Source organism: Hemitrygon akajei, chromosome 10 (genome assembly GCF_048418815.1).
Source record: "Hemitrygon akajei chromosome 10, sHemAka1.3, whole genome shotgun sequence".
NCBI classification, from domain to species: Eukaryota; Metazoa; Chordata; class Chondrichthyes; order Myliobatiformes; family Dasyatidae; genus Hemitrygon; species Hemitrygon akajei.
In genome coordinates, this window is record NC_133133.1 from 164365199 (window position 1) to 164388856 (window position 23658).

The following is a 23658-nucleotide window of genomic DNA, read 5'->3' on the forward strand; positions in this document are numbered from 1 at the left end:
ACACACTAGCGGTGGAACGGGCAGCAAGCAAGTAAGCACACACAACCCAGTCAAATTGACTTGGAAAAGAATATCGTTTGCATGGACTTTGCAGCTTGAAGTGGTTAATGTAACTGGCAGCAACACACCCATTTCGGGGGCCAAACTCTTACTAAAGTGTGTGTGTGGCCATGGACGTCATCTAAGAGCCTCGCTAGTTGTAGGGGTCAATCTGATTTTGCAGATGATTGTCAAATATTGGAGTACTTCCAGCTTTTCAGCATCTGTGATAGTTGCTTTGCCTTGGAGTCTCGCTTCTGTTGAGGATAGCCAGTTTATGTCAATGTTGCTTGCCACTCATTCACAAAAACTTGGGGTTGCGTCAGTCTAAAAATGCCGACTGTTTCATTATCTGAGCAAATGCCGTGAGGGAGGCAAAATCATAACTAGAAATAAGATATTTCCAGGAGGGCATTGGGCAGCAAGTTCTCTCCCTACTGGTCACCTATGTTATACCCTCAACTACCTTCCCACATCCCAATTATGACTCTAGGTCTGTGACCGTGTTAAAGAGAGTTCCGTACCTGCTGAAACCCGTGCTTGCTCAGAGATGGTTCGATTGTAAATTTCAACTTTGTATCGACTCCTAAGCGGGGGGGGGGGGGGGGGGAACAGAGGAAATATTAGCGCCAAAAAGAAACATGCAAATTCTCACAATAAGTATGGTGCTTATATAAGGAAAAGGAGCAGACTCGTTTCATTGAATATACTATTCAGACGGCTGTTCTGCAGTAATTGTCTGTCAAAACAACAGCTGTATTCTCCAGCAGCCACCGTCAAATCACGGTCACGGCGCCGCACTCTCGCGAAGCATCACGCTATCTGGCAGATAACAAATCTGCTTTCTCCTCGCTACAGATACCCACCAACAGCCAGCTTCTCGGCCGCTTTCTGGGGTCGGAAAGATGGGCAGTTTATACAAGGCCATTTCCAGGAAGGGTAGGGAGCCCATTTTGAACTGTCCACGAAACAGCAGGTGCTGAATGTCCCGGACACGGGCACTGCTGAATGCGTGCGCAGATCAATCAACGGTCATTACACCGGGCCAAATCGTACTTCGGCAGCTATGATCTCCAGAGGTTCACGGTTCCGCATTGTACACGGCTGCTGGTGAAAACTGAAGAGTTCCCTGCCTTTTTCTGTTGCAACCCCTGTCACCAGCATTTCCTCCTTTAAACAAAACGCCAACCATCCATCCGCTCCCCCGTACAAACAAGGGAGCCTCATACACACCGCCTCCCGGCTCACCGCTTCCTCCGCCATACCTGCTGCCATCGAACTTCGCTTCCCTGTCACTGCGATCCAAAGCCCCCGTCTAGGGAAGCTTTCCCCGGGCACCGGCAGATCCGCAAACACCCCGCTCATGAAACCTAATCGGCTGATGCACATAACACCCACTCGCTGGTCTTTGCATTGTTAAAGTACACAATAGACCCATCGAGCCACGATTATAACTCGCCCCCTCCCCTCAGCCCGGCATTAAAAACAGAAGCAAGGGCGTTGTTTAAACTTGGGGGGGAAATGGATTTTGCGGCGGTGCCATTTCGACATTAAACTCCTGGCATTCCGCTGTTGGGCTGGACCCTCCACACAATCGGACATGCACACGATTTACAAGATGTTCCTTACGGATCGCTCTTTTACTGTGGTTTCTTTTCAACAAGAAGAGGCTTCACCTGGTTCCAGGGTGCACAGCAGCCGTGGAGCGGTCCGCGCGATGCAGCTTCTCTTTTTAAGGACATTGCTGATGATGTTGGTCATACTCGCCGTGTTCTGCCTTTTCAAACACTTCCCAATACGTTTGCCTGAAGACAGGGACTGTTTACCCTTTTTCATTCCGTATCCTGGTTCAAAGCACAACCCCGAGAGCTTATTCCCTGGAAACAGACCTTGGTTTATGTCGAGCGTTCAGATGGGCGCCCAATCGCGTTCGTCATTTCGAGCTTTTCTGTTTTTTTTTTAACAAGTATATGGACAAAACTAACAGAGCCAGCGATAGCAGAGACATTAAAGGGTTTGTTGATGTCTTTGTCGGGGGATATCTGCAGTGCAGCAGTAGTAACACGGCCGTTTCACTGCAATCCGTGTAACCGCCCACCTTGACACAGCATCACTACCAGAGTATCTTCACTCGGAAACCACTGCACCTCCCCGAACGGAGTGTTTGCGGATATCCCGGTCCGATTAAAATAAACTTTCCGAAGCAGCGGCCGTTTTCTCACGTCGGAATGGTTGGATTTCAGTGAACGTTGCCATTTGTATACGCGGGCATGTAGGTCGGCTTGGAAATACTGACGATGAATATTAATTGAGAAGGCGTCGAATTCGGGAGGTGTAGCGCCGGGATGTAAAAAAGAAAGACAAGCCAACCCTCTCTCTCCCAGTTCCTATAATGTTGGGTAAGAGTGGTGTGATGTACAGGGCGCTCGAAAGTAGTCTCCAAACAAATGGTTCATGTAACATCACTATTCGTCCTCCCCACCACTCATTCTCACTCGCATACACACTTCTCGTTTTAGATTTACAACATGAAACAGGACACCACATAGTACAGGCCCTTCGGACCACCATGAAAATCTTCTCACACAAATTTGCAAAAACAAAATTAGCTCCAGTTAAGGTTAGTGCATTTACACACACACCATAACCTTTGACACCCTGATTAATCGAGAACCTATCAGCCTCTCTGATATTCCCAGCGACTTGGCCTACACAGCTGTCTGAGGCAATGAATTCCACAGATTCTGGCGGAAAGCATCTTTCCTCAGCTCTGTTCTAAATGGACGTCCCTCATTTCTGAGGCTGTGCCCGCAGGTCTTAATCTCCCCCACTCTGCATATCCACTCTATCTAGGCATTTCAATATTTGATAGGTTTCATTGAGACCTCCATTCTTCTAAATTCCAGCCAGTACAGCCCCAGAGCCAACAAACGGTCTTCAATGTGTTAACCCTTTCGTCCCTGGGACATTCTCATGAACATCCTCCGGACCCCCTCCAATGCCCCCACATCTTTTCTTTGATAAGGGTCCTAAAACTGCTCACAATATTCCAAGTGCAGTCTGACCAAAGCCTTCAGCGTCACATCCTTACATTTATATTCTAGACCTCTGGAAGTTAATGCTAGCATATCATTTGCATTCTTCACCACTGACTCAACCTGCAAGTTAACCTTTCGGAAATTCTGCACGAGGACTCCCAAGTCCCTTTTCACCTCTGACTTTTAAATTTTCTTCACCATTTAGTAAATAGTCCACACCTTTATTGCTTCTGCCAACATGCATGACTTTGCACTTCCTGCACTATATTTCACCTGCCACTTCTTTGACCATTCACCCAGTCTGCCCGAGTCCTTCAGCAGACACCCTGTTTCCTCAACACTATCTGCCCCTCCACTTATCTTCAGATCATCCACAAATTTGGCCACAAAGCCATCAATTCTTCCCTCCAAATCGCTGATATAGAATGTGAAAAGAAACTGTCACAACACCAACCCCTTACAGCACCTCACTAGTTACCAGCAGCAAACCAGAAAAGGCCCCCTTTATTCCCACTCTGCCCTCCCAGCCAATCTTCTATTTGTGGGCACTTATCTTAATAAAACAGCCTCATGTGCATCACCTTGTTAAAGTCCTTATGAAAACCCAAATAAAACAACATCCACTGACTGTCTTGTGTTTATCTTGCCTGTTACTTCCTCAAAGAATTCCAACAGATTTGTCAGACAAGTTCTCTCCTTTAAAAAAAAACCATGCTTGCTTTGGCCTATGTTATCATGTGCCTCCAAATACACCGAAACCTCATTCTAAATAATGCTATCTTCCCAACCACTGAAATCAGGCTAACTGGCTTATAATTTCCTTCCTTCTTAAAGAGTGGAGTGACATTTGCAATTTTTCAATACTCTGGAACTATTCCAGAATCTAATGATTCTTGGAAGATTTTTACTAATGCCTCCACAATCTCTTCAGCTATTCCTTTCAGAATGCTGGGGTGTAGTCCATCTGGTCCAGGTGACTTGTCGACCATCAGACTTTTCAGCTCCCCCAAGCACCCTCTCCTTAGTAACAGCAATGACACTCACTTCTGCCCCCTGCTGCTCTCACATTTCTGGCATTCTGCTAGGAAGTGTCTTCCACCCTGAAGATGGACTCAAAATACTTATTAAGTTCATCCACCATGTCTTTGTCCCCCTATTACACTACTACCTCTCAGCACATTTTCCAGTGTCCAATATCACTCTCAGCTCTCTTTTACTCTTTATATATCTGAAAAATTGTTTAGTATCCTCTTTTATATTATCGGCTAGCTTACCTTCATATTTCAACTTTTCTCCTTATGGCTTTTTTAAATGCCTTCTTTTGGATTTTAAAATCCCAATCCTCTACAATCGCACTAATTTTTGCAATGTTATATGCCCGATGTTTTGTTTTTATGCTGCCCTTGTCTTCCCTTGTCAGCCACAGTTGTATCATTCTCCCTTTAGAATACTTTTTTTTATCTTTGGGATGCATCTTTCCTGCGCCTTCTGAATTTCCCCCAGAAACACCAGGCATTACTGTTCTGCCGTCATCTGTGCCCATGTCTCCTTCCAATCAACTTTGGCCAGCTTCTCTCTCATGCCTCTGTAACTCCTTTACTGAACTGTAATACTGATACATCCAATCTTAGCTTTGCCTTCTCAAACTGCAGGGTGAATTCTATTATATTTTGAATACTGTATCCTAAGTGTTCCTTTATCTTAAGCCCTCTAATCAAATCTGGGTTGTTACAGCCATATAAGACCTTAGTTACACCCCACTTGGAGTACTGTGCTCAGTTCTGGTCTCCTCATTACAGGAAGGATGTGGATACTATAGAGAGGGTGCAGAGGAGATTTACAAGGATGTTGCTTGGATTGGAGAACATGCCTTATGAGAATAGATTGAGTGAACTTGGTCTTCTTTCCTAGGACTGACAAAGGATGAGAGGTGACCTGATAGAGGTGTACAAGATGATGAGAGGCATTGATCGTGTGGATAGCCAGAAGCTTTTTCCCAGGTCTGAAATGGCTAACACAAGGGGGCATAGTTTTAAGATGTTTGGAAATAGGTACCAAGGGGATGTCAGAGGTAAGCTTTTCACACAGAGAGTGGTGGGTGCGTGGAATGCACTGCTGGCAATGGTGGTAGAGGCGGACACAATAGGGTCTTTTAAGAGACTCTTAGATAGGTACATGGAGCTTAGAAAATAGAGGGCTATGCAGAAGGGAAATTCAAGGCAGTTAGCTTCTAGAGTAGGTACAACATTGTGGGCTGAAGGGCCTGTAATATGTTGTAGACTTCTATGTTCTAGTACAAAACACCCAATCCAGAACTGCCCTTCCCCGGTGGGCTCAATCACAAGCTGCTGTAACACGCCATCTCATAGGCATTCTACAAATTCCCTCCCGATTTTCCCAATTTACCTGGAATCTCCCATGATTTTCATACCATGCCCTTTTTATGTGTCTTTTCTATCTCCTGTTAAAATTTGTAGTCCACACTCTGGTTACTGCTGGAGGCCTGTATATAACTCACATCAGGGTCTTTTTATTCTTGCAGTTTCTTAACTCTACCTATAAGGATTTAACACCTACCGACCTATGTCACCTCTTTCTATGGATTTTGTTTTACCTTTACCAACAGAGCCACCCCACCCCCTATGCCTACCTGCCTGTCTTTTTGGTACCCTTAGAGGTTAAGCTCCCAACTATGATCTTCTTTCAGCCACAACATCACATCTGCCATTCTCTACCTGTGCTAATAGATCATCTACCTTATTCCAAGTACTGTGTGCAGTCAGATGTAATACTGTCAGTCCTGTATTTGTCTTTTTGATTTTGGCTCCCTATTACACTTTAACTCATCCCACAGACTGCAATTTTGCCCTATAATTTGCCTGTCCTTCTTCACAATCTCACTACACACTGCATCTGGTTGTTCCCATCCCCCTGCCAAATTAGCTTAAACCGTCCCTCACAGTCCTAGCAAACCTAACCACAAAGATATTGATCCCCCTTAGGTTCAGGTGTAACCCTCCTTTTATACAGGTCACACCTTCCACAGATGAGATCCCAATGATCCAGAATATACATACATTCAAGTCTGAGGCACATATACAGTATATACTGTATAGCTAGAGTACCTAAGACTTTTGCTCAGTAATTTTATGTATTGCACTGTACTGCTGCCACAAAAAAAAATCATGACATATGCGAGTGATGATAAAACTGATTCTGATACGGGTCTCTATTGTGGACTGAGAGTGAGAAGGGGGCAGAGAGAGAAGAATCGTGGTTTGGAAAAGGAGAAGGAACAGGAGGCACCAGAGAGGCATTCTGTAATGATCAAGAAACCAATTGTTTGGAATCAAATGACCTTGCGTGGTGTCTCATGCTGAATGTGTCTGCACCTGCACCACCTCTTACCCCACAATCCTTCTCTGCCACCTGCCCCACATCTCTCCCGTGGCACTCCACCTTCACAATCCCCAACATTCCTTGCTCCCACCAGATTTACAAATTCAGTCTCCACTCCACATTGACAAATACAGTACCCTAGCTGTATATATGTGCCTAAAACTTTGCACAATAAATGCATGTATACTATTATATTTATACTATACATTATATGTAATATACTATACATCATATATAATTATTGTAAGAAACTTGAAAAAGGGTCACAATTGCACCAAAGTGCCAAGGACTTTTGTTAATAAATCACATTCCCCAACAATTTTACATCAAATTCTTTGCACTGAGAGATTCAGAGTTGTGATCGTATTATAAATCATACTACTGGTGATTTTCCAATTACAAAGATGTTATTAATTTTGTACATATGGGATAATGATACAGATAATACAGTTAGATGAACAACAGAACCAATTAGCATTTCAAAGGCATCTTTAAGATAGGAATACGTCCACTGAGGAATTCAGGCCACAGGAAGTGATGGCACAAGCCTGAAAAGTTTATTCAAGGAGGCTGGCGTGAATTGGACATTGAAAGACATGGTAAGTAAAAGAATCTCAGAGAGCCTGTGGAGCGGAACGTGAACCCAGGGGTTTCTGAGTGAGAGGTGAGAATGCGGTCAGCTGGGCTTCAGCTCAGAGTGCTCCTTTAACATAGGAAGACACTTCTGATGCCAGAGCGATGTGGGTGTGAAGCAGTACAGGGTTGGTCCATGCACAGGTACAACAATAGTTGCTGTAAACTGAGATTGGACATCATGTACTGCAGGGGTATTGAAGCGCTGAATTACAGGGTGGTGCAGTGCAAACACTGATTGCAGCCTTCCTACTTAAAGAACTAATTTCCGTTGCCAAGTGGGGAACAATGCTACAATGTTCCATCACTTGGTCACAGGTTCAGTATTCATTTCTCTGTGCCCCATATCTAAATTTTAAATATTGAAAAGCCTAGGTAGAATGGACATGGAAAGGGTCTTTCCTACATCAGGGGAGTCTAGGAACAGAGGGCAGAGCCTCAGAATGCAAGGACATTCCTTCAGAAAAGAGAAGAGGAATAATTTCTTTCAACAAAGGATGATGAATCTGCGGAATTCTTTGCCGAGACTGCTGTGAAGGCAAAGTCGTTATGAATATTTAAAGTGGAGGTTGATAGTTTTTTGATTAGTTAGGATGCCAAAGGTCATAGAAGGAAGGCAGGAGAATGGAGTTTGAGAGGGATAGTATCAGCCATGATGAAATGACAGAGCAACTAGATGGGCTGAATGGCCTATTTCTACTCCTATGTCTTAAGGTCTTATCTGAGTCTTATGGGTTTTCAAATGTTGCCTCTTCAGCACTGTTTATAATGCCTAATTATAAGATTAAAGAGCTTTTTTAAGGCTCTCTGATTATTTCAGAACACTTCTTTCCTCCTGTTTCCATAGTGATATCCTTTATTAACCCTTCATGTTAAATTTGGTTTACACTTAATCTACTGGCAGCACAAGCGAATTTGAACTATCAAACTGCTACCTGTACTGTAGATTCAAAAACACAAGATTCTGAGTTATAATCCAATTTGATAATCAGTGGTAGCATATCATGACTGAGAAAATAATGCTACATTGGTATTACCCATGAATTTTCCTTAAAGACAAAATGATATGCTTCAAATTTAGATCATTAATTAACTACTTATTTGGGAATGAAAAGTAATTGACTCCTTTTTTGGGTGGTTTCCTCATCTGGTGGTACATTCTATTTATCAATCCAAGCAAATCCAGGACTTCCCTGTTGACAATATTGCTGAATTCCCAAAATCACTTGAGCCTGAATTAAATTCCGCTTGCTATTCTTTTGCCCTCTTTCCCATTTGATCTAGATTCTGTTGTAACCCTATTGCTCAATGCCTAACCAAGATATAAACAGATTTAAACCTAGATTCTCTTCAATCAAAAAGGCAGATAATCTTTTTTGCGGCGTGTGGGGAACATCTAAGCCCAACAGAATCATAGTTCCCCGGTTCAAAAAGCACTGGCTTCTTCTAGAGTTTCAATGGCTATTTCAAAGTTTTCAGGGTTTTTCCTTCCTCCTCCATGAAAAAACACAGTGACCTGGAGAATCATCTGCACAGAGAGGTGTTAAATTGACGATGTGATGACTAGGTGCTGCAGAATCCTACTGCCTAAGGGGTTGTGCGCAATAGCACAGGCCTTGAATATCAAACGTGCTCCAAGGTGTAAATTGGTTTATCATTGTCACATGGACCAAGGTGCAACGAAAATCTTGCCAGATCATTTCATCTTCTCAGTAGATTGAATCAGTACCAAAGAGCAATATCAGAATGCAGAATAAAGTGTTGCTTTTGCACAGAAAGTGAAATGCAGGTAGATGATCAGATGTGAGTCTGCAGTGATGCAGACTGTGAGGCTACGAGCCCATCTTATTTTTCAAGGGGACTGTTTGATAGCCTTAAGACAGCAGGATAGAAGCAGTCCTTGTGTCTGGTGGTACATGCTTTCAGGCTTTTACATCTTCTGCCTGATTGGTGGGGGGGGGGGGGGGATAGGAGATTGTTTCCCCCATTCTTAACCTACTTCCACCCAGGTACAACAGGTACACAGTCACAGAATTATGCTGCCTAGAAAAAGGGTCTTCAGCCCAATTCTTCCCTGCTGAACAAGTTTGTCTTATTTGACATTCCATCCTGATGAAGGGTCTCAGCCTGAGACGTCAACTGTTCATTCTTCTCCATAGATGCCGCCTGACCTGCTGAGTTCCTCCAGCATTTTCTGTGTTTTTCCTTGGCCCATTTCCTTCTAAACCTTTCCTATCAATTTATTTTTGGATGGTGGGGTGAAGATACGTAGCTCCCAAAGGAGGTGTAAGGTGCTCCTTCCCTCCACTAGCCTTCAGGTCACCATTGGGCAAGGTGTAGCACCTGCTTAGTCCCCTCATCCCTCTCCTGGATCAGGGTCATGTGAAGCCATGGAGCATGTGATGGATGGCCTAATGAGCAGTTGATGCATACCACAAGTCTTGGTTATGCAACCTCTGACGCCAGGCAGACAGACACTCTCTGAAGAGTATTGATAATGGCTGGGGTGACCTGTCTTGTAAAGACACTGCCCTGAAGGAGACAATGGCAAAACATTTCTGTAGACAAATTTGCCAAGAACAATCAAGGTCATGGACCATGATTGCCTACGTAATACGATATGGCGCATGATGATGCTGATCCATTTAACTGCCCACATTGTAAATGTTGTAAGTGTTCCTGCCTCAGCCACTTCCTTTGGCAGTTTATTCCATACACTGATCCTCCGTTGATAAACTTGCCCCTCAGGTCTCCTTTTAAATCTTACCCTCTCATTTTGTACCCATTCGCTTTAGTTTTAGGTGAGAAAAAAAGACTGACCATTCACCTTAACTACACCCATCATGATTTTATAATTCTCTATAAGGCTACTCCTTAGTCTTCTTGACTCCAGGGCAAAGAGGGCAAACAGCCTAAACACTCCCTCCTTATAAATAAACCCCCTCCAGTCTTGGCAAAATTCATGAGAATCTTTCCTGCATTTTCATTCACCTAATCACATTCCTCTCTAGCAAGAATTCCCACCCTGGGGTCCACAGACCCCTCAGTTAACGGTTGAAAACCCCTGTTCTATGGCACAGCGACCAGAACTGCTCACAATATTCCGAATGCAGTTTCACCAACGTCTTGCACAACGGTATCATAACATCCTATCTCTTGTACTCAATGCTCTGACCACCCTACATAACTGTGTGAAAACTTTCAGGGAACTGCAGTACGTACTGGTGCTCTATTCTAAAACCTTCACAAGAATCCACTATTTACTGTGCATCACCTATGCTTGTTTATCTTCCCAAACCACTCAATTCTGAATTAAATTCCATTTGCTATTTCTTTGCCCTCTTTGCCAGTTGATCTAGATTCTGTTGCAACCCGAGACACTGCCCATCACATCACCAATTTTGGTTTCAAGCCTGCAAACCTACTAATCGTGCGGATAGATCCCCGCTTTCAGTATCTCCTCTTGTAACTTTCTTATTAGAGACTGTAAGGTCTGCTCAGCCAAGTTCTCCTAGTATCACTGAAGGAGATCTCAAATTAATTGTGAAGACCTGCTTCTGCATGAGTTGCTGCCTATGTTGGATGTCAATGTGTAAGTCAGGTCATCTCAGTGCTTGAATGTCTCATACACAGAGTCCAGAAACAACGCTATGAACAAAGCAATAGGTAGACAATCACATTCAGTAAGAGGTTTTCTAATTTTACTGCATGTAAACATTAACCTGCTAGACAATTTGTAGGCTGGCATCTGTTCGGCCCTTTTTCCACACCTTCATTACTCAAAATGAAATGGCCAATCCCAATTCTGTAAACAGACTAACCTCCGATTTTGCTACAAACACATAAACCTTCTTGAAAACTTGTTCCTGCATTTATTTACAAACCTGAGATGGCTTTCTCTTTATCAGTACTCTATTTAACAATACACACAACAAATCACCTGTGAACCAATATTCTAATAAAATTAACTTCTTTAAAAATGATCAACATTTTACAATTTCATAGACTTTTTCATAATGAAACACATGACAAAAACAGATGAAACTCATACTACAGTAAATATTGAATATCATTTGCAATGCATTAGAAAATTAACACAAATTATGGAAATGTTCAGACTTCATGTCAAAGTGTATTGTATTTTGCAGTTATTGACATGAAAAGCAATAAAGTGCTTAAATCATTTGACATATTCTTGGAAAGCATGCATTAACTTCAACCATTTGTTCTTTGTTGAAACTTATGTTTTATAATTATAAAACAGAAATGAAAATGTCTGAAAACATTAACTGACATTAAAACAATGTAAATTGATTATTTTTCTCATTTTGCATACTGGATATTGTCCGCTGTCATTATAAATCTTTATATCGAAAACATGTCTCCATTAAAATCTAATGACATTAAAGCTTCAAATGAAAGTTACTTGTCACTTGTTATTAATAAAGGTTAGATATGTAATTTCACTGGCCTAAATACAAATTGCATTAAACTATTTAGTGAGAGAGTTATATATTTCACCTTGACTTCTGATCATTGTCTCTGGTGGGGTGGGGGGTGGCGTATGACAGTATCCTCCACTGTTTCCCATTTTGTAGATCAGTATTTCTAGGGCTGCCGCTGCCGATGAATATATCTCGTTATTGGTCTCAGGCATGTTGGAGGTTGCAATTGTGAGCAGGTTTCATTGGCTGCTTCAAGCATGCCGCCTGATGGAATTGTAACTCTAAGTCTGGGGAAGCTAGTTTGCTGATTGACAAAGCCATGATCTGACTGCAACAGCCAGCAATGATATGCCCCCAGCAGAGTTTCGAACTTGCATTTCGCATGCACAAGGTTATTACCTTTGCACCATCTGTGAGCTATGGAGATGGAGTTTGAGCTCATGCTTCCTGATCAGCTCAGTTCTGTGGTGACGTTGCTGTGGTGCATCATGACTGCATGTCCTCCAATTCAAAGATGTGATAGCAATCCTCTGTTTAACCAATGGGTAACCAGTTGTTTTTTGGTGAATGTGGACAACGGTCTTCATTGTTGTCAGAGTCCCCACAAGCTTTGGGTGTATCCTCTTTCATGAGGGTTACTGTTGAAGTAGCATTCCATTAATTCTGCGTTTTCCAGTCTCATCCATTTATGGTTTGTTAGAGGACATCAGAGGTGGGTGACATAAGAAAGCCCTACCAATGGCTGGAAATGACAGGGCAGAGGGGCAGCACAGAGATGCTGCTCATGGCTGCACAAGAACAGGCGCTGAGTACAGGAGCAATAGAAGCAGGGGTCTATCACACCAGACAAGACCCATGATGCAGACTGTGCAAGGAAACCACTGAAACCATCCAGCACGTATCAGCAGGGTGCAAGATGCAGGCAGCAACAGCATATACTGAAAAGCACCATCAGGTTGCAGGAATTGTGCACAGGAACATCTCCACTGAGTACGAATTGGACACACCCAAGTCCAAATGGGAAACACCCGAGAAGGTAGTGGAGAAGGATAGCGCTAAGATCCTGTGTGAGTTCCAAATACAGATTGATGAGCAGGTACTGGCCAACCAACCAGACATAGTAATACTGGACAAGGAAGAGAAGAAGGCAATAGTAATAGATGTGGCAATCCCAAATGACAGCAACATCAGGAAGAAAGAATATGAGAAGCTGGAGAAATACCAGGACTTGAAAGAGCAGCTAGAAAGGGTGTGGAAGGTTAAACCAAGAGTAATCCCAGATATTTCATTTCACTGACCTAAAGACATTTGCTGATTTCATCCACATTCTCACAAAACTCACATGATTGCTATTAATCACAGATGGTGGCAAAACTCATCTAGCTCACCAATGTCCTTGAGGGACAGAACTTTGCAGCCTGTGTTCCACTGTGCCCTCTGTGTGATTTCACACCTATAATCATACAATCAGCTGAGGCTCCTATACCTCCTTCCTACTGGCAGCAATGAGAAGAGAGCGTGACCTGGGTGATGGGGGGTCTCCTGATTATGGATGCTGCTTTCCTGTGACAGTGTTTCATGGAGATGTGCTTAATGGAGGGGAGGCCTTTACCTGTGATGTATCCATTACATTTTGTAGGATTTTCCATTCAAGGCCATTGATGTTTCCTTACCAGACTGTGATGCAGTCAGTTAATATACTCTTCACCACATATCTATAGAGATTTATTAAGTTTTACATGTCAAGCCAAATCTCTGCAAACTCCTAAGGAAGTAGAGATGTTGCCAAGCTCTCTTTGTAAGTGCACTACCAGGTTAAGTTCTCTGAAATAATAACACTGAGGAATTTAAAGTTGCTGACCCTCTCTACCACTGATCCTCCGATGAGGACTGGCTCATGGACCTCTGGTTTCCTTCGCCTTAAGTCAATAATCAGCTCTTTGGTCTTGCTGACATTGAGCAAGAGGTTGGTGTTGTGACACCACTCAAGTCAGATTTTCAATCTCCCTCCTGTATGCCAATTCATCACCACCTTTGATTCGGCCAAGAACAGCAGCATTGTTAGCAAATTTGAATATGACATTGGAGCTGTGCTAAGCTACACAGTCATAAGTGTAAAGCAAGTAGAGCAGGGATCTAAGCACACAGCCTTGTGGTGCACCTGTGCAGATGGAGATCACAGAGGAGATGTTGTTGGCAATCTGAACTGACTGGGGTCTGCAAGTGAGGAAATCAAGGATCCAATTGCACAAGGAGTCATTGAGGTCAAGATCTTGGAGCTTATCGATTAATTTTGACAGGAAGATGGTATTGAATGCTGAGTTGTCGATCAGAGCATCTGATGTATGCATCTTTACTGTCCAGATGTTCCGGTGTTGAGAAAAGAGCTAAAGAAATTGCATCTGCTGTCAACCTGCTGCTTTGTTAGGCAAATTGGAGCAGATCCAGGTCACTTCTCAGGCAGGAATTGATATGCTTTGCAATCAATCTCTCAAAACACCATTGATATAAGTACTACTGGACAATCATTTTCAAGGCATGTATCCACATTCTTTTTAGGCCCCAGTAGGGTTAGCTTTCTGGATATCAATATCTGGACCTCATGTGACTTTCTCGGTGACCAGACTTGAATGCCTCTGATCTGGTCTTCAGCAGATTGCAGATTTCATGGCTCAGCCTCAAACATCAGGCTCTAGAACCAAACTCAATTTCACTTGCCCCATCATTGAAATGTTCCCTCAACCTATGGACTCGCTTTCAAGGACTCTTTATCTCATGTTCTTGATACTTATTGCTTAATTATTTATTATCATTTCTTTCTTGTGGTATTGCATAGTTTGTCTTGTGCACACTGGTTGAACACCCAAGTGGCATGGTCTTTCATTGATTCTGTTGTGGTAATTGTTCTATGGATTTATTGTATTTGCCAACAAGAAAATGAATGTCAGGGTTGTACATGGTGACATATATGTACTTTGATAATAAATTTACTTAGAACTTCTTTATGAAATCATTCAGCAGACTCATTTGTATATAAATGGTGACAGGGATCTCATAATATGAATAAAACTATATCACTCTGATCAGGAAGTCATTGAGTGTAATTGCAGGCTGACCAATTGCTGACAGTACAAAAACTCTGGATGGATATAAAATGGGCTTTTATTTTGTTATCACCTATTTCACAAAGTCAGCCACTACCTTCTGCCTTCTGACATAAAGCCAAATTTGGATTTTGTTTACTAATACACCTTAGAATCCATATGCCACTTTTAGACAACCCCTAATAATAATTTATTACTTCAACAACAGAATTTATCACATAATTATTTGCCATAATTTGACAAATCTGCTTAGGAATAATTGGAAAAAATCTTTGTATCCCTCTTATTTCTTCACATCTAAAAATCTGGATGTTTGGCAAATGCAAAGTTATGGAGCCAGTATTTTTTATTATTTTTCAGGTGTAGTTATTATGTTTCAAAGACCCCTTGTCATTTGCTCAATTCCAGTCCTTTTCTTTCAATCATGATGTGCTGGTAAGAATTTTTTTTCAATCAAGAACCTGCTCAAATCAAGTCAACTACAATACTACCCCTCAACCGCATCTGTAACTGTGTGAAGACAGTCAGTACAGTATATTTAGTTCAAACCAATGATTATAGTAAGTCAAACATTAATAGTCATTTTCAATATCCTGATTCATACTAAATACTTTATCAAAACATATGTTTAAAATGTTTAAGTTGAAACTTGATGCATGGAAAATACAAAAATTTTGTTTAATACTTGCACGTTACTAATTAGATACTAAATGGTTTTCATTGAGGTAAACACATTTTAGCAAGTTCATTCCTAAGTCCTCCTTGTACTACTGACATTATACTTTGATATTCCTTCCTCACACCAGGAAGTAAAAGTAATTAACTTCTGCCAAACCAATTGTAACCAATTGTATGTGTTTATTTAGACAAGTACAATTTACTTAAATCGAATAAAAAAGTATTAGATGAGTTGTAAGAAAATGTTCTATAAAATAAAATGCAGATCAGATAATACCTCCTTGTCAATACAGAACAAAGCTTACTTTATGTTCATTGGGAACCAACGGTGATACTAAAAAAAAATCTGATAAGGTTGGCTCCACCTATTCCAGTCTGGTGACTATACCTGAGTACTTACATAGCTGGCTTTCTGCTTTTAACACCATGAATAACTGAACATTTTTTCCCTTAAAGAGATAGGCACTGGAATCTGTGAAAATGCTTTATTACTATTTGTTGTGTATTTTTAATTAAATGATATATCATAGCAGCAACTGTTCTCATAAAACAGGTCATTAAATAATCTATCTCGTGTGTCCAAGCATGATTATGCAACATGCCTTGCATATTTTGAGCAGGAGGACCCATTTACAATATACAGTATGTGTCATAATAAGGAATGACAGTAGAACATCATAAGACCCAGAAAGAAGCACAAGAGTTTAAAGCAATCAAAGGTCTCAAGTCTACATGTAAAGCATTCAAGGAACTAACTTGATGCATGAAGCAGGTTTCATTTAAAGTGCTGTTTGGTAATATTTTTTCATGCTGAAATATGCAAGCAATCCCTTATTAAGTATTTGTTTCTCAAGTACTTAAAAGTATCTACACACACGGTAGTGTAGTGGTTAGCACATCGTTTTATAGTACAGGTGACCCAGGTTCAATTCCCGCCACTGCCTGTAGGGAGCTTGTACGTTCTCCTCATGACTGCATGGTTTCCTCTGGGTGCTCCGGTTTCCTCCCACAGTCCAAAGGCGTACTAGTTGGTAGGTTAATTGATCATTGTAAATTGTCCTGTGACTAGGCTAGGGTTAGATTACTGGATGACATGAACTGAAAGGCCTATTCTGCACTGTACCTCAATAAGTAAATAAATAAATACCATATTGGTGCACCATGGTAGCACAGTGGTTAGCGCAATGCTATTACAGCTCAGAGGATTGGAGTTCTGAGTTCAATCCTGGCATCTGTAAGAAGTCTCTGAATGTCCTCCTCGTGGAACGCGTGGGTTTTCTCCAGATGCTCTGGTTTCCTTCCACGATCCAATGTGCCGGTTGGTGGGTTAATTGGTCATTGTAAATGGTCCCGTGATTAGGGTTAAATTGGGCTGTCAGGGGGTTGCCGGGCAGTGGGGGTTGAAGAGCAGAAAGGGCCTATTCTGTGCTGTATCACTAAGCAAATATTCAGCAGGATAGCGTGTAAAATTAATAAGCAAGCATATTAATACATGCACATAAACTAAAAACCATTCAATACCAAGACTAAAGTAATCAACTAACAGTTGGCCATAAAGAAAATCAGACCAGCATGCTTTTAGTGTGAATGCAATACAAATCCATTATATTTACCTTATCACAGAGCACAGCCACGCTGCGTGTTGACAAAACAGACAATTAAATATTAACTTAGGACATACTTCCTACATGTATTTCCCAACCTAAAACATGATATGTACACTTCACATTATTTTGAATCACTACTTCTACCAAGTATTATCTTGAAACAGCGTGAAGCTTCTGATGCTTTATTGTTTATGATGAATGAATATGAGACAGCAATAGTCTTCTTTAGTTTGATACAACTGATATTTATTTTAAACCATTAATTCTTAAGTCCACATCCATGTCATGGTTTGGAGGCTTGCGTGCCTCAATGACCTGGAGAGCTAAGTTGGCTGGAGTCAGGACTTTGTGCTTTGGTTCTTGGTAGAGTCACTCATGCCAAACAGGTCAAAGGGTTAGGGTTAGTTTAAGAGTGTTAAAGTTTAAGGTTAGTTTAAGAATGTTCCACCTGGAGTGAACTCCAGGTTCTGGGGTTCAGCTCAAGGCTAACAACCCTGACTGGGAAAACAAATTTGTTACAGAAACAGCCATGAAGAATCCTTCTATACAACCGTGGAGGGCCTTCATTATTGCCCTAAATGCCAGTGGCATAATGGGCAGTAAGTAAATAAGTATTCTTAAGTACCTTATCAAAAGCTTACATTACTTTCTTCTTTATAAGGGTTTATCAGTATTTAATCTTCCAGTCTCAATTACTGATTGGTAATTCAGTATTATTTCAGCTTGCTCTGGTTTCTTAAAACCAGCCTGCTTCTGTTTCATGAACGGTCATATGTGTTAGGACAACAGATGTTAGAAGACTGAATTTAGTAATATAGTGACTGAGTGCAGAATATATTAAAACTGAGGTGTTTTGCAAAAAAATCTAAGACTGATAACCATGTATTTGATACAGATAACAATTTGAAGATTTTTCTCTCCTCAAAGTTTAGGCTAGAGACTTAAAATTTTTCAAATTATTCACTGTTCAACAAGATAGAATGCTGGCTTATAAAAGTATTGAAAGTAAGACACTACAGATATACTTTGGAGAAGGTAATAGTCCAATCTGGAACCGAATAGTCTACCTCTGCTTATATTTCATTGATTCTGATGTAATTAACCATTTCCCCGGAATCCCTTGCCTCATGTTTTAAAGTTCAAAGTACAATCAGAGTAGGAGTAGAGTGCTATAGCTAGAAGAAACGACTCAACACCACAATTAAATGACAGGGTTAATCCCTCTCCTTTCCCTCTATAGAAATATCGAGGTATAGCAATTTATACCTGGATATTTCTATAGAGGGAAAGGAGAAGGTTTAAATCCTTTCAGCAATTCTGCTGCTGAAGGAGATCGCCAGGTTTCTTAACACTCGTTTGACAGCAAAGTTTTATGTTCCCTATTTGTTGCTACAAATTGTAATGCTTTCAAAAATTCTTATGTTAATGTAAGCAACATAAGAGAGGCTTCAAAATGAACACTTCTTGAAAGTAACACATTGAAAGGCACTTGATTGAATTGAGTTCAGAAAGCGCAAGTACTTAAGATTGTTCAAAGTTGGTGCTGAAAAGTGCAATTGCCAAGCACTCTTCCCATTTGTGACACTTCCATTTTATTGCAGTAAAAATGCTAGTCGGGGTGGAGCCCATAATCAAACATTTGATTCTCCCCCACCCCCACCACATAACTGTTGGTACTAATGCACTACCGGTTAGTTTTCTGGTCCATTTAATAAAGGTTACATCTTAAATAAATACACACCACATATATCCCTAGAATGTTAAATTATCAAAAGACAAACATGACCTTTATGTTTTTAAATTTAAGCATTCATTAACAACACTTTTGACCAATTTATTCACCCTGGATCCAGTCTGTAGATGTATTATACAAAGCCATATAATGTTGAGGTAACATCCTGACTCTATGTGTAATAGTAGATGGAAAAGCCAATGTCAAATGCCTTTTTAGCAACTGTTGGCAGTCCAAGAACAACTGTATCACGTGCAGAGTTTAAAACACAGATGATAAGGTGCTCTATAATGCAAATATTATAACATACAAAAAGAGGCAATAAAACGTGCCTTACTTCAAACATACTTACGCCTTTTCTGTGAAACTGCTTGCAAACATGCTGTCACAATATCACTGTTTTTTTGCAGTTTATGTGAAAGGGTATCCTTTCTCCTTAGCTGACGGACCAGCTTGGCAGACTGCACCGCAATTCTGTACTTTTGCTCTTCTACAATTCGTTTCAGTTCTTCTAAATCTGTTAACAGAAATAGGCATTATAATATGGAACAGCAATGGCACTAAATTTAAGTGCTGCTAAGCATGAAACCATGATAAATAATATAGAATTCTAATTAAAAATAATTATGTACGGTTGGAATTTTGGATTCCATTAATGTTCTTGTGAGCGCTTCATTTCAATACTTTCTGCTATATCTAATAAATAGATCATCCTTTCAAGTCATCAGATATCCCTCACTTCATTGTGGTAGCCTCCTTCCACACGACTGGAATGTTGAAGGAAAAAGAGTTGCATTTAAATAGCAACTTCCAAATTGCTTTCAGGAGACCCAAAGCATTTTTCAGGCAGCAGGGGAGATAGTCTTGATGAATAATGAAGTGGAATAAGCACAGAATTCTGGACAAACTCAGCAAGTCAGGCCGCATCTATGGGGAGGAGTGAACAGTTGACATTTCGGAACGGGACGTTCTTGGGGGCTCAGGTGAGCACCAAACAGTCTGAAATGCAATATTTCATTGTTTTATAAAGGAGAAATATGCAGCAAGTGAAAAATCCAGTTTAGCACAGTTTACAGCTCTGTGATTATGGGTTTGAGCCTGACCTTGGATGTTATCTGTGGAGTTTCTACATCCTCTCAGAATCAGAGTCAGGTTTAATTACTGCTCAGACCACTCACTTTCTCACGCCTGGTTCCTCCTTGTGGTCATTTATCGAAGATTGAAGGCGCTGTATATTGAGTTCAGTGTCGATCCGCAATATTTCATTATATGAAAATCACCCCGGAATGCTCGACCGGCCGCGCAGGTACACTCTACCGCAGAGGAACTTGCTAAAGCAGGCAAGTCGTCCTCAGTGTTTGCCTTTGTCTCGTCACTTGTTGTGAAAATCAAATTAATGCAAACTTTGTATTTAGTATTTTCGGCTACAATGAGCTTCGGTGACCCCGGGGATGCCGTGCATTATTAACCCATTAATCGGGAAATAAAAACAAACGCTTCAAGGCATGAGGACCTCTCTCCGCCTTGTGCAAGTGGTACAGGTTGTCAAGATCATCAATTGACCCCTACGCTTTTCTATCACATTTACAAATTCACACGATTTTTTTTTTCCGGGTTATGAAATCCTATTACAACGAAGCAAAAAAAACCCGTAAATATTCAATTCTTAATCTCCTTCCACAGATGCCATCTCACTTGTTGAGAATTTCCAGCATTTTCAGTTTTTTTTTATTCCATTACAATAATTTATAGACTGGCACCATCGTTAGATCAACAGCTTTGCTTCCCAGGAGCTTGAAGTGGGCGTAAATACAGGATTCTAATTAATAAGCTCCAAACACAAATGGATGCGTTAAAATAATCACAGGTTTATCGTATAGGCAGTGTCGACTGATATCAGAGAAAAAAAGTTTAAGGACATACCTTTTTGTGCCAAGTATTGCATCTGGTGTTTAGTCGTGTACTGTTCCTGAAACTCCTGCAGGAATGCAGATCCAGAATTACTCCTTCCCAGAAAAGCATCGGAACTGGAGGCCTCCGTTGAACTATCCACACTGTCAAAGCTCCTGCCGCCGTATGTGTAGTTGTCATAGAGTTCCGTCAGCAGACCGTCCACGATGGAAGATGTTCTCCGGCAAACTATTCCAGATTGGCTGTCTCTGCCTCCTTGATCAGAGTGAGATCCCAGCGTTTTCTCCGTGGGGGCCACCCCCCTTGTCCAATGCTGGACCGGGGCTACAGCTGACGGTAGGAAGACGTTCTCGCTGTCCATTAAATGCAAAGGGCCTCTGATTGCTGCCGAGGAGCCTACATTCGGCGTCCATCCCTGGAAGCCGGACGGTCCGTCTAAGTTACTTCCAAGGGAGTTCACGAAGGAGTCCCCCTCTCCTTCAAAAAAGTTCCCATTGAAGACATCGAATTCGGAAAAATCCTGCTGCGGGACGCTGCCAAGAGCCGCCATTGTTCGGCGGTCCCAGAAGGATCACCGCAACTTGTCCAAGTGGTGACCAGAAGCGAAGAGCAGGTAAGACGGGAGCCAATTCCGGGTCCCCTCCAATCTGTTACTGGGGAGGCAGCAACTTAATACGCTCCATTTATCTCCTACCCAATCCCTCTCCCGAACCAAACTACATGTTTGCTGCTATAATAAAAGTAGCATTTTAGTATGACTTTATTAGATAAACTCTAAGGTGCTGATGCATCCTCCTGATGGAACTAATGCGTCCACACCCCCCCCCCCCATTCCCATGGCACATTCCACGAGCTATGATATTGCGGCAGGTACATTTCACGTCGGGATTCGCAGCGCAGGTAATACAATTCATCGCGATCAGGACATTGCATTAACAAAATACAGGAAGGATTCGAAATTAATTCAAAAGCAAATCACTTCCCGGGATGATTTAGAAGGAATTTTCAGGAAACCTTTCTCGAAGTATGTCACATCCTGTCACTTTTGGTAATTGCTCGTAAACGTTCTTCTGAATGACACGTAAGCCATTTGTGCTCAATATCAATTAAATGGGACACGCTCAAATTAGATAAATCATAGTGTTGTGAAATTGCTACCAAGCACCGGTCAGTATTTGGATGAAAAAAAAATCGAAATATGATTTGACTGGAAAACGGAATTAAGAATTACGGCAAGGGATTTTAACGGCGAGCCATTTTACTCAGCTTGGGAATTGCTCGAAAATTTGCCAAAGGTACAACAACTTGGATTTAAGGGGAGTTGTGCTTAATGCGAGTAATTAGTGTTAGTATAATAAAACCACTCAGTACATTACGCCAGAATGTTCACGACTGGATGAAAACTGCTTCGAATCGGGGCAATTTTCCTCTTCTGTAGAGATAAACAAATGCGCGTCCTTGCATTGGCTTCCCGTCCCTGACTTACAGCAGACCATTTCCTACTTGGGTGTGTTACAGTTTAGCGTGGAGCTAGATGCTATCGTTTCCTTGTTATTGAGTATTGGACGATTGTTTTGACTTTAATCAAGGAAATCCGATGCCATGACTGAAGGTTGGAGGTAATTACCGCCTGGCTAAAACTCGCAAATTCCGTGCTCAGCAGGAAATGGTCAGGACCTTTAAAAACACTCAGTTAACCTGTAGACGCCTTAAGGGTGAATAAATCATTGTTTTGCTGTCTGGATCTATTTTCCACCTCGAAGTTCAAAACTCAAAGTAAATTTATTATCAAAGTCCGTATATGTCACCCTGAGATCTGTTTTCTTGCGGGCATACTCAGTAAATCCAATAACCATAATAGAATCAACAAAAGACCGCACCCAATAGGGCGGACACAAAAGTTCAAAGTTCAAAGTAAAAGTTATTATCAGTGTACATACGTCACCGCATACAACCCTGGAAATAAGGCCGGAGAAACAATAACGGGGACAAGGAAATGGCAGATTAAATGGCAGTATTTTGGTTAAGTCCTCACTGGAAGACGCTGGCAGTGTACCAGATGTTGCTGTGTGTTAAGGAAGAGAAGTGAGTGCAGTTACTATTACACAGGAGAAGGTGCTCAAAAAGCTGAGAGACCTAGGGGTACCACTAGTGGACCCAGACCAGATGAACTGCTCCTTAGGGTTCTGAAAGAGGTAGTGTTTGAGATTGTTAGGCATTAGTAATGGTCTTTCAAAAATCATTGTACTTTGGCATGGTGTCAGAGGACTGGAAATTGCAAATGTCACTCCATACTTTAGGAAAGGAGGAAGGCAGCAGAAAGGAAATTATAGACCAGTCAGCCTGACCTCAGTGGTTGGGAAGATAGTCAGTTGCTATGGATGAGGTGATGGAATACTTGGTGACACAGGACAAGATAGGACAAAGCCAGGATTGTTTCTTTTTCCAATATTTTTATTAGTTTCTACATTGAAGAATACAGAGTACATGAAAGTATATATAAAAGGTCAGAAAAGATTTAAAAAACTACCAGTTACATTATGTCTGTTCATAATAACAATTACATTACTCCATATTCATATAAGTTCATCAACAGTTATATTGAACTGATCTATTACAAAAGAAAAAAGAGTCTAACCCCTACCAAGACCGAAGCTGTTCATTAAGGAGAAAAGAAGGTAATAAATTTCCTCAAAGGATTGTTTCTTTAAGGGTAAACCTTGTCTGACAAACTTGTTGGAATTCTTTGAGGAGATTAAAAGGATGGATAAAGGGGATGTAGTGGATGTTGTATATTTGGACCTTCAGAAGACCTTTGACAAGGGCCACACATGAGGCTCTTTACTAAGTTAAGAGCCCATGGTATTACAGAAAACTTACTATCATGTTAGGACATTGGCTGTTTGGTAGGAGGCAGCAAGTGGGAATAAAAGTGTCCTTGTCTGGTTGGCTGCCAGTGACTAGTGGTGTTCCAGAGAGGTCAGTGTTGGGAGTGTTTCTTTTTATGCTGGATATCAATGATTTAGATGATGGAATAGATGGCTTTATTGCCAAGTTTGCAGATGATACAAA

The 23658-nt window shown here is 41.4% G+C and overlaps 1 protein-coding gene across 6 annotated transcripts in view; it reads right to left on the bottom strand.

Moving 5' to 3' along the window:
- The window catches only part of tbc1d30 (TBC1 domain family, member 30), a 68596-nt gene extending 47370 nt beyond the window's left edge, over nt 1-21226 (bottom strand). For 2 of the 6 annotated variants that reach the window (XM_073059598.1, XM_073059597.1), the window contains exons 1-2: nt 1716-2844; nt 564-625 (exon numbers count right to left, since the gene is read on the bottom strand). In XM_073059598.1, coding sequence (XP_072915699.1) covers nt 564-625; nt 1716-1875 — 222 coding nt within the window. In that variant the 5' untranslated portion in view covers nt 1876-2844. Of the gene's footprint in view, nt 1-563; nt 626-905; nt 1039-1304; nt 1329-1715; nt 2845-19027; nt 19193-20598 lie in introns of those variants that run through there. The other 4 variants (XM_073059595.1, XM_073059596.1, XM_073059599.1 and 1 more) reach the window with 4 other exon arrangements.
- Between the last annotated feature and the right edge of the window lie 2432 nt (nt 21227-23658).